At 44.7% G+C, this 13,492-nt stretch overlaps 1 protein-coding gene across 1 annotated transcript; it reads left to right on the forward strand.

Annotated features, from left to right (window-relative positions):
* Positions 1-10,735: 10,735 nt before the first annotated feature.
* Positions 10,736-12,253, forward strand: LOC129824567 (nucleolar protein dao-5-like). Its single transcript, XM_055884258.1, has one exon. It carries the CDS (start codon positions 10,736-10,738, stop codon positions 12,251-12,253), a length of 1,518 nt encoding a protein of 505 aa, XP_055740233.1.
* The last annotated feature ends 1,239 nt before the right edge of the window (positions 12,254-13,492 follow it).

Below are 13,492 nucleotides of genomic sequence, written 5' to 3' on the forward strand. Positions count from 1 at the left end.
TCTGTCTCTATAATCACTACTCTCTCAATCTGTCTCTATCATCACTACTCTCTCAATCTGTCTCTCACATCACTACTCTCTCAATCTGTCTCTATCATCACTACTCTCTCAATCTGTCTCTATAATCACTACTCTCTCAATCTGTCTCTCTCTATCTGTCTCTCACATCACTACTCTCTCAATCTGTCTCTCACATCACTACTCTCTCAATCTGTCTCTATCATCACTACTCTCTCAATCTGTCTCTCTCTATCTGTCTCTCACATCACTACTCTCTCTGTCAGGGTCTCACATCACTACTCTCTCTATCTGTCTCTCACATCACTACTCTCTCAATCTGTCTCTCACATCACTACTCTCTCAATCTGTCTCTCACATCACTACTCTCTCAATCTGTCTCTCACATCACTACTCTCTCAATCTGTCTCTCTCTATCTGTCTCTCACATCACTACTCTCTCTATCAGGGTCTCACATCACTACTCTCTCTATCTGGGTCTCACATCACTACTCTCTCAATCTGTCTCTCACATCACTACTCTCTCAATCTGTCTCTCTCTATCTGTCTCAATCTGTCTCTCACATCACTACTCTCTCAATCTGTCTCTCACATCACAACTCTCTCAATCTGTCTCTATCATCACTACTCTCTCAATCTGTCTCTCACATCACTACTCTCTCAATCTGTCTCTCTCATCACTACTCTCTCAATCTGTCTCTATCATCACTACTCTCTCAATCTGTCTCTCTCTATCTGTCTCTCACATAACTACTCTCTCAATCTGTCTCTCACATCACTACTCTCTCTATCAGGGTCTCACATCACTACTCTCTCAATCTGTCTCTCACATCACTACTCTCTCTATCTGTCTCTCACATCACTACTCTCTCAATCTGTCTCTATCATCACTACTCTCTCAATATGTCTCTATCATCACTACTCTCTCAATCTGTCTCTCACATCACTACTCTCTCAATCTGTCTCTCACATCACTACTCTCTCAATCTGTCTCTCACATCACTACTCTCTCAATCTGTCTCTCACATCACTACTCTCTCAATCTGTCTCTCACATAACTACTCTCTCAATCTGTCTCTCACATCACTACTCTCTCAATCTGTCTCTCACATCACTACTCTCTCAATCTGTCTCTCACATCACTACTCTGTCAATCTGTCTCTCACATCACTACTCTCTCAATCTGTCTCTCACATCACTACTCTCTCAATCTGTCTCTCACATCACTACTCTCTCAATCTGTCTCTCTCAATCTGTCTCTCACATCACTACTCTCTCTATCTGTCTCTCACATCACTACTCTCTCAATCTGTCTCTCTCATCACTACTCTCTCAATCTGTCTCTCTCATCACTACTCTCTCAATCTGTCTCTCTCAATCTGTCTCTCACATCACTACTCTCTCAATCTGTCTCTCTCTATCTGTCTCTCACATCACTACTCTCTCAATCTGTCTCTCACATCACTACTCTCTCAATCTGTCTCTCTCATCACTACTCTCTCAATCTGTCTCTCTCTATCTGTCTCTCACATCACTACTCTCTCTATCAGGGTCTCACATCACTACTCTCTCTGTCAGGGTCTCACATCACTACTCTCTCTGTCAGGGTCTCACATCACTACTCTCTCAATCTGTCTCTCACATCACTACTCTCTCAATCTGTCTCTCACATCACTACTCTCTCAATCTGTCTCTCACATCACTACTCTCTCAATCTGTCTCTCTCTATCTGCCTCTCACATCACTACTCTCTCAATCTGTCTCTCACATCACTACTCTCTCAATCTGTCTCTCACATCACTACTCTCTCTATCTGTCTCTCACATCACTACTCTCTCTGTCAGGGTCTCACATCACTACTCTCTCAATCTGTCTCTCACATAACTACTCTCTCTATCTGTCTCTCACATCACTACTCTCTCAATCTGTCTCTATCATCACTACTCTCTCAATCTGTCTCTCACATCACTACTCTCTCAATCTGTCTCTATAATCACTACTCTCTCAATCTGTCTCTATCATCCCTACTCTCTCAATCTGTCTCTATCATCCCTACTCTCTCAATCTGTCTCTATCATCCCTACTCTCTCAATCTGTCTCTCACATCACTACTCTCTCAATCTGTCTCTCTCTATCTGTCTCTATCATCACTACTCTCTCTATCTGTCTCTCACATCAATACTCTCTCAATCTGTCTCTCTCTATCTGTCTCTCACATCACTACTCTCTCAATCTGTCTCTATCATCACTACTCTGTCAATCTGTCTCTCACATCACTACTCTCTCAATCTGTCTCTCTCTATCTGTCTCTAACATCACTACTCTCTCAATCTGTCTCTATAATCACTACTCTCTCAATCTGTCTCTCACATCACTACTCTCTCAATCTGTCTCTCACATCACCACTACTCTCTCAATCTGTCTCTCACATCACTACTCTCTCAATCTGTCTCTATCATCACTACTCTCTCAATCTGTCTCTCACATCACTACTCTCTCAATCTGTCTCTCACATCACTACTCTCTCAATCTGTCTCTATAATCACTACTCTCTCAATCTGTCTCTCACATCACTACTCTCTCAATCTGTCTCTCACATCACTACTCTCTCAATCTGTCTCTCACATCACTACTCTCTCAATCTGTCTCTCTCATCACTACTCTCTCAATCTGTCTCTCTCAATCTGTCTCTCACATCACTACTCTCTCAATCTGTCTCTCACATCACAACTCTCTCAATCTGTCTCTCTCAATCTGTCTCTCACATCACTACTCTCTCAATCTGTCTCTATCTGTCTCTCACATCACTACTCTCTCTATCAGGGTCTCACATCACTACTCTCTCTATCTGTCTCTCACATAACTACTCTCTCAATCTGTCTCTCACATCACTACTCTCTCAATCTGTCTCTCACATCACTACTCTCTCAATCTGTCTCTCACATCACTACTCTCTCAATCTGTCTCTCTCTATCTGTCTCTCACATCACTACACTCTCTACCAGGGTCTCACATCACTACTCTCTCTATCAGGGTCTCACATCACTACTCTCTCAATCTGTCTCTATAATCACTACTCTCTCTATCTGTCTCTCTCATCACTACTCTCTCTATCAGGGTCTCACATCACTACTCTCTCTATCTGTCTCTCACATCACTACTCTCTCAATCTGTCTCTCACATCACTACTCTCTCAATCTGTCTCTATCATCACTACTCTCTCAATCTGTCTCTCTCAATCTGTCTCTCACATCACTACTCTCTCAATCTGTCTCTCACATCACTACTCTCTCAATCTGTCTCTCTCATCACTACTCTCTCAATCTGTCTCTCTCAATCTGTCTCTCACATCACTACTCTCTCAATCTGTCTCTCACATCACTACTCTCTCAATCTGTCTCTCTCATCACTACTCTCTCAATCTGTCTCTCTCTATCTGTCTCTCACATCACTACTCTCTCAATCTGTCTCTCACATCACTACTCTCTCAATCTGTCTCTCACATCACTACTCTCTCAATCTGTCTCTCTCTATCTGTCTCTCACATCACTACTCTCTCTATCAGGGTCTCACATCACTACTCTCTCTATCAGGGTCTCACATCACTACTCTCTCAATCTGTCTCTCACATCACTACTCTCTCAATCTGTCTCTCACATCACTACTCTCTCAATCTGTCTCTCTCTATCTGTCTCTCACATCACTACTCTCTCTATCAGGGTCTCACATCACTACTCTCTCTATCTGTCTCTCACATCACTACTCTCTCTATCTGTCTCTCACATCACTACTCTCTCAATCTGTCTCTCACATCACTACTCTCTCAATCTGTCTCTCACATCACTACTCTCTCAATCTGTCTCTCACATCACTACTCTCTCAATCTGTCTCTCTCTATCTGTCTCTCACATCACTACTCTCTCTGTCAGGGTCTCACATCACTACTCTCTCAATCTGTCTCTCACATAACTACTCTCTCAATCTGTCTCTCACATCACTACTCTCTCAATCTGTCTCTCACATCACCACTCTCTCAATCTGTCTCTCTCTATCTGTCTCAATCTGTCTCTCACATCACTACTCTCTCAATCTGTCTCTCACATCACTACTCTCTCAATCTGTCTCTCACATAACTACTCTCTCAATCTGTCTCTCACATCACTACTCTCTCTATCTGTCTCTCTCACATCACTACTCTCTCAATCTGTCTCTATCATCACTACTCTCTCAATCTGTCTCTCACATCACTACTCTCTCTATCTGTCTCTCTCACATCACTACTCTCTCAATCTGTCTCTATCATCACTACTCTCTCAATATGTCTCTCACATCACTACTCTCTCAATCTGTCTCTCACATCACTACTCTCTCTATCAGGGTCTCACATCACTACTCTCTCAATCTGTCTCTCACATCACTACTCTCTCAATCTGTCTCTCACATCACTACTCTCTCAATCTGTCTCTCTCATCACTACTCTCTCAATCTGTCTCTCTCAATCTGTCTCTCACATCACTACTCTCTCAATCTGTCTCTCACATCACTACTCTCTCAATCTGTCTCTCTCATCACTACTCTCTCAATCTGTCTCTCTCTATCTGTCTCTCACATCACTACTCTCTCAATCTGTCTCTCACATCACTACTCTCTCAATCTGTCTCTCTCTATCTGTCTCTCACATCACTACTCTCTCTATCAGGGTCTCACATCACTACTCTCTCTATCAGGGTCTCACATCACTACTCTCTCAATCTGTCTCTCACATCACTACTCTCTCAATCTGTCTCTCACATCACTACTCTCTCAATCTGTCTCTCTCTATCTGTCTCTCACATCACTACTCTCTCAATCTGTCTCTCACATCACTACTCTCTCAATCTGTCTCTCACATCACTACTCTCTCAATCTGTCTCTCTCTATCTGTCTCTCACATCACTACTCTCTCTATCAGGGTCTCACATCACTACTCTCTCTATCTGTCTCTCACATCACTACTCTCTCTATCTGTCTCTCACATCACTACTCTCTCAATCTGTCTCTCACATCACTACTCTCTCAATCTGTCTCTCACATCACTACTCTCTCAATCTGTCTCTCACATCACTACTCTCTCAATCTGTCTCTCTCTATCTGTCTCTCACATCACTACTCTCTCTGTCAGGGTCTCACATCACTACTCTCTCAATCTGTCTCTCACATAACTACTCTCTCAATCTGTCTCTCACATCACTACTCTCTCAATCTGTCTCTCACATCACCACTCTCTCAATCTGTCTCTCTCTATCTGTCTCAATCTGTCTCTCACATCACTACTCTCTCAATCTGTCTCTCACATAACTACTCTCTCAATCTGTCTCTCACATCACTACTCTCTCAATCTGTCTCTCACATAACTACTCTCTCAATCTGTCTCTCACATCACTACTCTCTCTATCTGTCTCTCTCACATCACTACTCTCTCAATCTGTCTCTATCATCACTACTCTCTCAATCTGTCTCTATCATCACTACTCTCTCAATCTGTCTCTCACATCACTACTCTCTCAATCTGTCTCTCACATCACTACTCTCTCAATCTGTCTCTCACATCACTACTCTCTCAATCTGTCTCTCACATCACTACTCTCTCAATCTGTCTCTCACATCACTACTCTCTCAATCTGTCTCTCACATCACTACTCTCTCAATCTGTCTCTATCATCACTACTCTCTCAATCTGTCTCTCACATCACTACTCTCTCAATCTGTCTCTCACATCACTACTCTCTCAATCTGTCTCTCACATCACTACTCTCTCTATTAGGGTCTCACATCACTACTCTCTCTATCTGGGTCTCACATCACTACTCTCTCTATTAGGGTCTCACATCACTACTCTCTCTATCTGGGTCTCACAAATCACCCTGACGAAGCATTTACACAAAGCTCTAACACACTGGTGTCATACAATAATAAAGACACATTTTTAAAGTCTGCTTCTATTCATTGTGTGACAAGAGTTTCTTTCTTTATGTGTCTCTTGTCTTCATGCACCTTGGCTGGAAAGTGATGTGACGATCAGAAAGACAAAGGTACCACTGATCTCGAGATAAGACGCTGAGTGAATTTCTGTATTTCGTTCAGACAAGGCCTTCTGAAAATCCATGAAAGAAACATCTATCTTTCTCTGCCTCTCCCTCCTTCTCCTCTTCTGTCCCCTGACAACATCAACATGTCTCTCTCTCTGCCTCCCTCTCCTCTTCTGTCCACTGACAACATCAACATGTCTCTCTCTCTGCCTCCCTCTCCTCTTCTGTCCACTGACAACATCAACATGTCTCTCTCTCTGCCTCCTTCTCCTCTTCTGTCCCCTGACAACACGTCTCTCTCTCTCTGCCTCCTTCTCCTCTTCTGTCCCCTGACAACATCAACACGTCTCTCTCTCTGCCTCCCTCTCCTCTTCTGTCCACTGACAACACGTCTCTCTCTCTCTGCCTCCTTCTCCTCTTCTGTCCCCTGACAACATCAACACGTCTCTCTCTCTGCCTCCCTCTCCTCTTCTGTCCACTGACTGACAACATCAACATGTCTCTCTCTCTGACTCCTTCTCCTCTTCTGTCCCCTGACAACATCAACATGTCTCTCTCTCTCTGCCTCCCTCTCCTCTTCTGTCCACTGACTGACAACATGTCTCTCTCTCTCTGCCTCCCTCTCCTCTTCTGTCCACTGACAACACGTCTCTCTCTCTCTGCCTCCTTCTCCTCTTCTGTCCCCTGACAACATCAACACGTCTCTCTCTCTGCCTCCTTCTCCTCTTCTGTCCCCTGACAACATCAACATGTCTCTCTCTCTGACTCCCTCTCCTCTTCTGTCCCCTGACAACATCAACATGTCTCTCTCTCTGACTCCCTCTCCTCTTCTGTCCCCTGACAACACGTCTCTCTCTCTGCCTCCCTCCCTCTCCTCTTCTCTCCCATGAGAACATCAAACATATCAATTCCATTTCAATTTAAATATCAATTTAAGGGCTTTATCGGCATGGGAAACATATGTTAACATTGCCAAATCAAGTGAAGTAGATAATAAACAAAAGTGAAATAATTAAACAATAACAAATGTACAGTAAACATTACACTCACAGAAGTTCCAATAGAATAAAAACATTTCAAATGTCATATTATGTGCAAATAGTTAAAGTACAAAAGGGGAAATAAATAAACATAAATATTGGTTGTATTTACAATGGTGTTTGTTCTTCACTGGTTGCCCTTTTTTTGTGGCAACAGGTCACAAATCTTGTTGCTTTGACGGCACTCTCGTATTTCAACCAATAGATACGGATATTCATCAAAATTGGGTTTGTTTTTTAATTCTTTGTGGATCTGTTTAATCAAATGTGTCTCTAATATGTTCATACATTTGGCAGGAGGTTAGGAAGTACAGCTCAGTTTCCACCTCATGTTGTGGGCAGTGTGCGCATAGCCTGTCTTCTCTTGTGAGCCAGGTCTGCCTACAGAGACCTTTCTCAATAGCAAGGCTATGCTCACTGAGTCTGTACTCACTGAGTCATTACCAGTCAAAAGTTTGGACACACTTACTCATTCCAATATTTTTCTTATTTATACTATTTTCTACATTGTAGAATAATAGTGAAGACATCAAAACTATGAAATAACACATATGGAATAATTTAGTAACCCCCAAAAAGTGTTAAACAAATCAACATATATTTCTTAATTGAGATTCTTCAAAGTAGCCACCCTTTCCCTTGATGACAGTTTTACACACTCTTGGCATTAACAATAATTGAAGCTTTCTGCCCATGTCAGATATGTCTATGTCCTGGAAAGTTTGCTGTTACTACAACCTCATTCTAGTCACATTAGCGCACGTTAGCAACAACCGTTCAGGTTTAGGGACACCGATCCCGTAGAGGTTAATATTAGAAATCACACACCAGCTGCCGTTCTGTCCTGCCGATGCATAGAAAAATCCATCTACAATATTATCCATGTCCTTGCTTAGCCAAGTTTTCAAGAAACATAGGATCTTACAGTTCTTCAGTTCCCGTTGATTGGATAGTCATGAAACAGAGCTGGTCCAGTTTATTCTCCAGTGATTGTACATTTGCCAAAAGAACTGAGGGTAAAGGCGGATTATTTACTTATTTGCCATAGTTTCATCAGTGTACTCACATGTCTGTTTCTATATAGCCGTCTCTTTCTCTTCCAAGTGTCAGGGATTAGGGCGTGCTCCAGGGGGGTGAGAGGTATATGTCCAATATGACGCCGACTCATTGAAGTAGAAAATCTGAATTCAAATTGAGATCTGATGTTCTGAAGCTCTGCTCCAAAAGTGATGGTGGAAACATTATGAACGAAAAAAAAAAGAAGTTTATTAAGATCAGTTCAAAAAACCAAATCAAATAGGAGCCAATATAACGGCCTCTATACATTATAACCAAATAACTAGCCGGGCTATATGGGTTGATAGCCCCTTTGACTAACTATTTTGACTCTCCTCATACACTACTGCTACTGTCTATCCTGTTGCCTAGTCACTTTACCCCTACGTACATATCTACCTCAATTACCTCTGTCACGTTCGTCATGATAACTGGACCAAAGCTGCAGCGTGGTATGGTACCATGCTCTTTAGTTTGAAGTGAAACTCAAAAGAAAACAATAAATGCAAAACGAAATGTGTAGCTACTATAGTGCTCACAGGCGACTTATACACAGTCAAGATCCCACAAAGCACAAAAGGGGAAATGGCTGTCTAAATATCATCCCCAATCAGAGACAACGATAAACAGCTGCCTCTGATTGGGAACCATACCAGGCCAACTTAGAAATATAATTACCTAGTTGACCCACTCTAGTCACACCCCGACCTAAACCAACAGAGAGAATAAAAAGCTCTCTATGGTCAGGGCGTGACAACCTCGTACACCTGCACATCGACTCGGTACTGGTATCCTGTGTATATAGACAAGTTATCATTCACTCATTGTGTATTTAATTCCTTGTGTTATTATCTTTCTATACATGTTTTATGTTTCTAGCTGCATTGTCAGGAATGTCCCATCAGGAAGCATTTCATTAGTCTACACGTGTTGTTCACGAAGCATGTGACAAATACATTTACATGTTATCTAACACACAAACACACACACAAACACACACACACACACACAAACACACACCAGAATCTGTTCTGCCGAAGCCTCCCTACAGGTTACTAAGGCTCAGTGTGATTGATATGACGGAGACTCCCTGACATTTAGGCTGTGACACATTTAGAGCACAATACTGTAGATGGAGCAAACAGAAGCCCTGTTTATACATGGTGCTGACTGTGTGTGGCGTCCTGTGTGTGGATCATATCCACATTCTGATCTTACCCACATTTTCAGATGCATTGTTATTAACTGATTTTGATAAAATGTTTATAATATCAGGACAAGATCACGACAAAAGGACGCATGTTAGCGGCAGGTCTAAACGTGGCTAGAGAGAAGCCTTTGCATTTCAGTGGGTTGGCAGATAGATCATCACAGCAGAACACTGTTGATATTCAACCTTGAATACAGACAGCAGGACTTGCTATGAAGGGAGTGAAACAATGAGTGTATATGTCATGCTGGGTTTGGATAGAGACAGAGAGGGAGATAGAGAGAAATGAGAGACAGAGAGCGAGCGTAGAGAGAGAAAGTGAGAAATGAGAGCCAGAGAGAGAGAGTAGATAGATAGATAGAGAGAGAGAGAGAGTAGAGAGAGAGAGAGAGAGTAGATAGATAGAGAGAGAGAGAGAGAGAGAGAAATGAGAGCCAGAGAGAGAGAGTAGATAGATAGAGAGAGAGAGAGAGAGAGAGAGAGAGAGAAATGAGAGCCAGAGAGAGAGAGTAGATAGATAGAGAGAGAGAGGCGAGAGAGAGAGAGAGTAGAGAGAGAGAGAGAGAGTAGATAGAGAGAGAGAGAAATGAGAGACAGAGAGAGAAATGAGAGAGAGAGAGAGAGAGAGAGAGAGAGAGAAATGAGAGACAGAGAGAGAGGGAGAGAGAGATCATGTGAAAAGAGAGAGAAATGAGAGAGAGAGAGAAATGAGAGACAGAGAGAGAGGGAGAGAGAGATCATGTGAAAAGAGAGAGAGATGGTAGAAGAACAACAAAGAGAGTCTGATGCTTTGTCCTCATGCTTCGTTGTGAGGGTCTGCTATACAAATTGATGGGAAGTGGTGTTGGGGGAAAAACATACAACATTATAAAATATATGTACAAAAACAACAAGTGGGCAGTTAAAATGGGCAAAAAAACACACATTTCTTTCCACAGGGCCGTGGGGTGAGACAGAGATGCAGCTTAAGCCCCACCCTCTTCAGCATATATATAAACTAATTGGCGAGGGCATTAGAACAGTCTGCAGCACCCGGCCTCACCCCACTAGAATCTGCAGTCAAATGTCTACTCTTTGCAGACTACCTGCCCACTGAATTGAGCAGACACACATCATCCTTTCATCAGATCACAGTGAGAAAACTTTTTTGATTTTGTTTGTTTTCCTAGAGAACGGCCCAGTTATGTTCCATAGCCCCAGTGGTGTTCAGGGATAGACAGAGGTAAGAAGACAGGGATATCTTTTAAACTCTGTGAATAGGAAAGATGCAGAGCCCTGTCCCTCTAGTGAGCTGTACTTCTGTTTGATTTATCTTTGACAGTTGGATTTCACCTGGGATGAACATGCAGCGGTCCTCAGACACAGACCACCGCAAACCCATTGGTCCTCAGACACAGACCACCGCAAACCCATTGGTCCTCAGACACAGACCACCGCAAACCCATTGGTCCTCAGACACAGACCACCGCAAACCCATTGGTCCTCAGACACAGACCACCGCAAACCCATTGGTCCTCAGACACAGACCACCGCAAACCCATTGGTCCTCAGACACAGACCACCGCAAACCCATTGGTCCTCAGACACAGACCACCGCAAACCCATTGGTCCTCAGACACAGACCACCGCAAACCCATTGGTCCTCAGACACAGACCACCGCAAACCCATTGGTCCTCAGACACAGACCACCGCAAACCCATTGGTCCTCAGACACAGACCACCGCAAACCCATTGGTCCTCAGACACAGACCACCGCAAACCCATTGGTCCTCAGACACAGACCACCGCAAACCCATTGGTCCTCAGACACAGACCACCGCAAACCCATTGGTCCTCAGACACAGACCACCGCAAACCCATTGGTCCTCAGACACAGACCACCGCAAACCCATTGGTCCTCAGACACAGACCACCGCAAACCCATTGGTCCTCAGACACAGACCACCGCAAACCCATTGGTCCTCAGACACAGACCACCGCAAACCCATTGGTCCTCAGACACAGACCACCGCAAACCCATTGGTCCTCAGACACAGACCACCGCAAACCCATTGGTCCTCAGACACAGACCACCGCAAACCCATTGGTCCTCAGACACAGACCACCGCAAACCCATTGGTCCTCAGACACAGACCACCGCAAACCCATTGGTCCTCAGACACAGACCACCGCAAACCCATTGGTCCTCAGACACAGACCACCGCAAACCCATTGGTCCTCAGACACAGACCACCGCAAACCCATTGGTCCTCAGACACAGACCACCGCAAACCCATTGGTCCTCAGACACAGACCACCGCAAACCCATTGGTCCTCAGACACAGACCACCGCAAACCCATTGGTCCTCAGACACAGACCACCGCAAACCCATTGGTCCTCAGACACAGACCACCGCAAACCCATTGGTCCTCAGACACAGACCACCGCAAACCCATTGGTCCTCAGACACAGACCACCGCAAACCCATTGGTCCTCAGACACAGACCACCGCAAACCCATTGGTCCTCAGACACAGACCACCGCAAACCCATTGGTCCTCAGACACAGACCACCGCAAACCCATTGGTCCTCAGACACAGACCACCGCAAACCCATTGGTCCTCAGACACAGACCACCGCAAACCCATTGGTCCTCAGACACAGACCACCGCAAACCCATTGGTCCTCAGACACAGACCACCGCAAACCCATTGGTCCTCAGACACAGACCACCGCAAACCCATTGGTCCTCAGACACAGACCACCGCAAACCCATTGGTCCTCAGACACAGACCACCGCAAACCCATTGGTCCTCAGACACAGACCACCGCAAACCCATTGGTCCTCAGACACAGACCACCGCAAACCCATTGGAATAAAGCAGTGATCTGCGTCTTGTATGAGTGTGTGTGTGCGTGTGTGTGTGTGTGCGTGCGTGCGTGCGTGTGTGCGTGTGTGTGTGCGTGCGTGCGTGCGTGCATGACTGCCGTCTCTCCCCTGCTCTGAATAACAAACTGAGTGAGAGAAAACATCTGGTGACCGTCAGTCCTCTGACCTAAAGAGGACATCTGCTATGTGTCATCTCTCAATACCCTGACCGTCAGTCCTCTGACCTAAAGAAGACATCTGCTATGTGTCATCTCTCAATACCCTGACCGTCAGTCCTCTGACCTAAAGAAGACATCTGCTATGTGTCATCTCTCAATACCCTGTCCGTCAGTCCTCTGACCTAAAGAGGACATCTGCTATGTGTCATCTCTCAATACCCTGACCGTCAGTCCTCTGACCTAAAGAGGACATCTGCTATGTGTCATCTCTCAATACCCTGACCGTCAGTCCTCTGACCTAAAGAGGACATCTGCTATGTGTCATCTCTCAATACCCTGACCGTCAGTCCTCTGACCTAAAGAAGACATCTGCTATGTGTCATCTCTCAATACCCTGACCGTCAAATCTCTGCTATACAGAGGGTAGTTGACCATACAGGGCCCCTCAGGGCACCATGATTCTGTACAGAGGGAAGTTGACCATACAGGGCCCCTCAGGGCACCATGATTCTGTACAGAGGGAAGTTGACCATACAGGGCCCCTCAGGGCACCATGATTCTGTACAGAGGGAAGTTGACCATACAGGGCCCCTCAGGGCACCATGATGCTGTACAGAGGGAAGTTGACCATACAGGGCCCCTCAGGGCACCATGATGCTGTACAGAGGGAAGTTGACCATACAGGGCCCCTCAGGGCACCATGATTCTGCACAGAGGGTAGTTGACCCATAAGCTCCACCCCCTGCCCATCCTGGAAAACGGCGATGCTTCTAAGAGTGTAGTGTATCTATGGAAAAATGTTTTTTTTGGGGGGATGCGGCCTCTATTGTTGTACTGACGGGAGATTTTCCGGTATTCAGCAGGCAGTGGTTACCTCCTTTCAATGTTGCTGTGTATCTCCAAACATGATACTACTGATGATACTGACGCGCCTCTGTATTTCAAGCTCCAACTCAAAGTGTTATAATGTTCAGTTCGCCAAAAAGAGAGCAAGCTAGATATGGCAAAGGAGAAGCTTCTCTAACGATATGGTGAGTGTCACCCTGCTCTCTTCTCTCTTCTCTGTTGTAC

The sequence above is a fragment of the Salvelinus fontinalis genome, chromosome 26, assembly GCF_029448725.1.
Source record: "Salvelinus fontinalis isolate EN_2023a chromosome 26, ASM2944872v1, whole genome shotgun sequence".
Classification (NCBI taxonomy): Eukaryota; Metazoa; Chordata; class Actinopteri; order Salmoniformes; family Salmonidae; genus Salvelinus; species Salvelinus fontinalis.

What these genes read in the sequence shown, in the direction of transcription:
- LOC129824567 (XM_055884258.1), top strand. Translation starts at nt 10,736, where the DNA reads ATGCAGCGGTCCTCAGACACAGACCACCGCAAACCCATTGGTCCTCAG.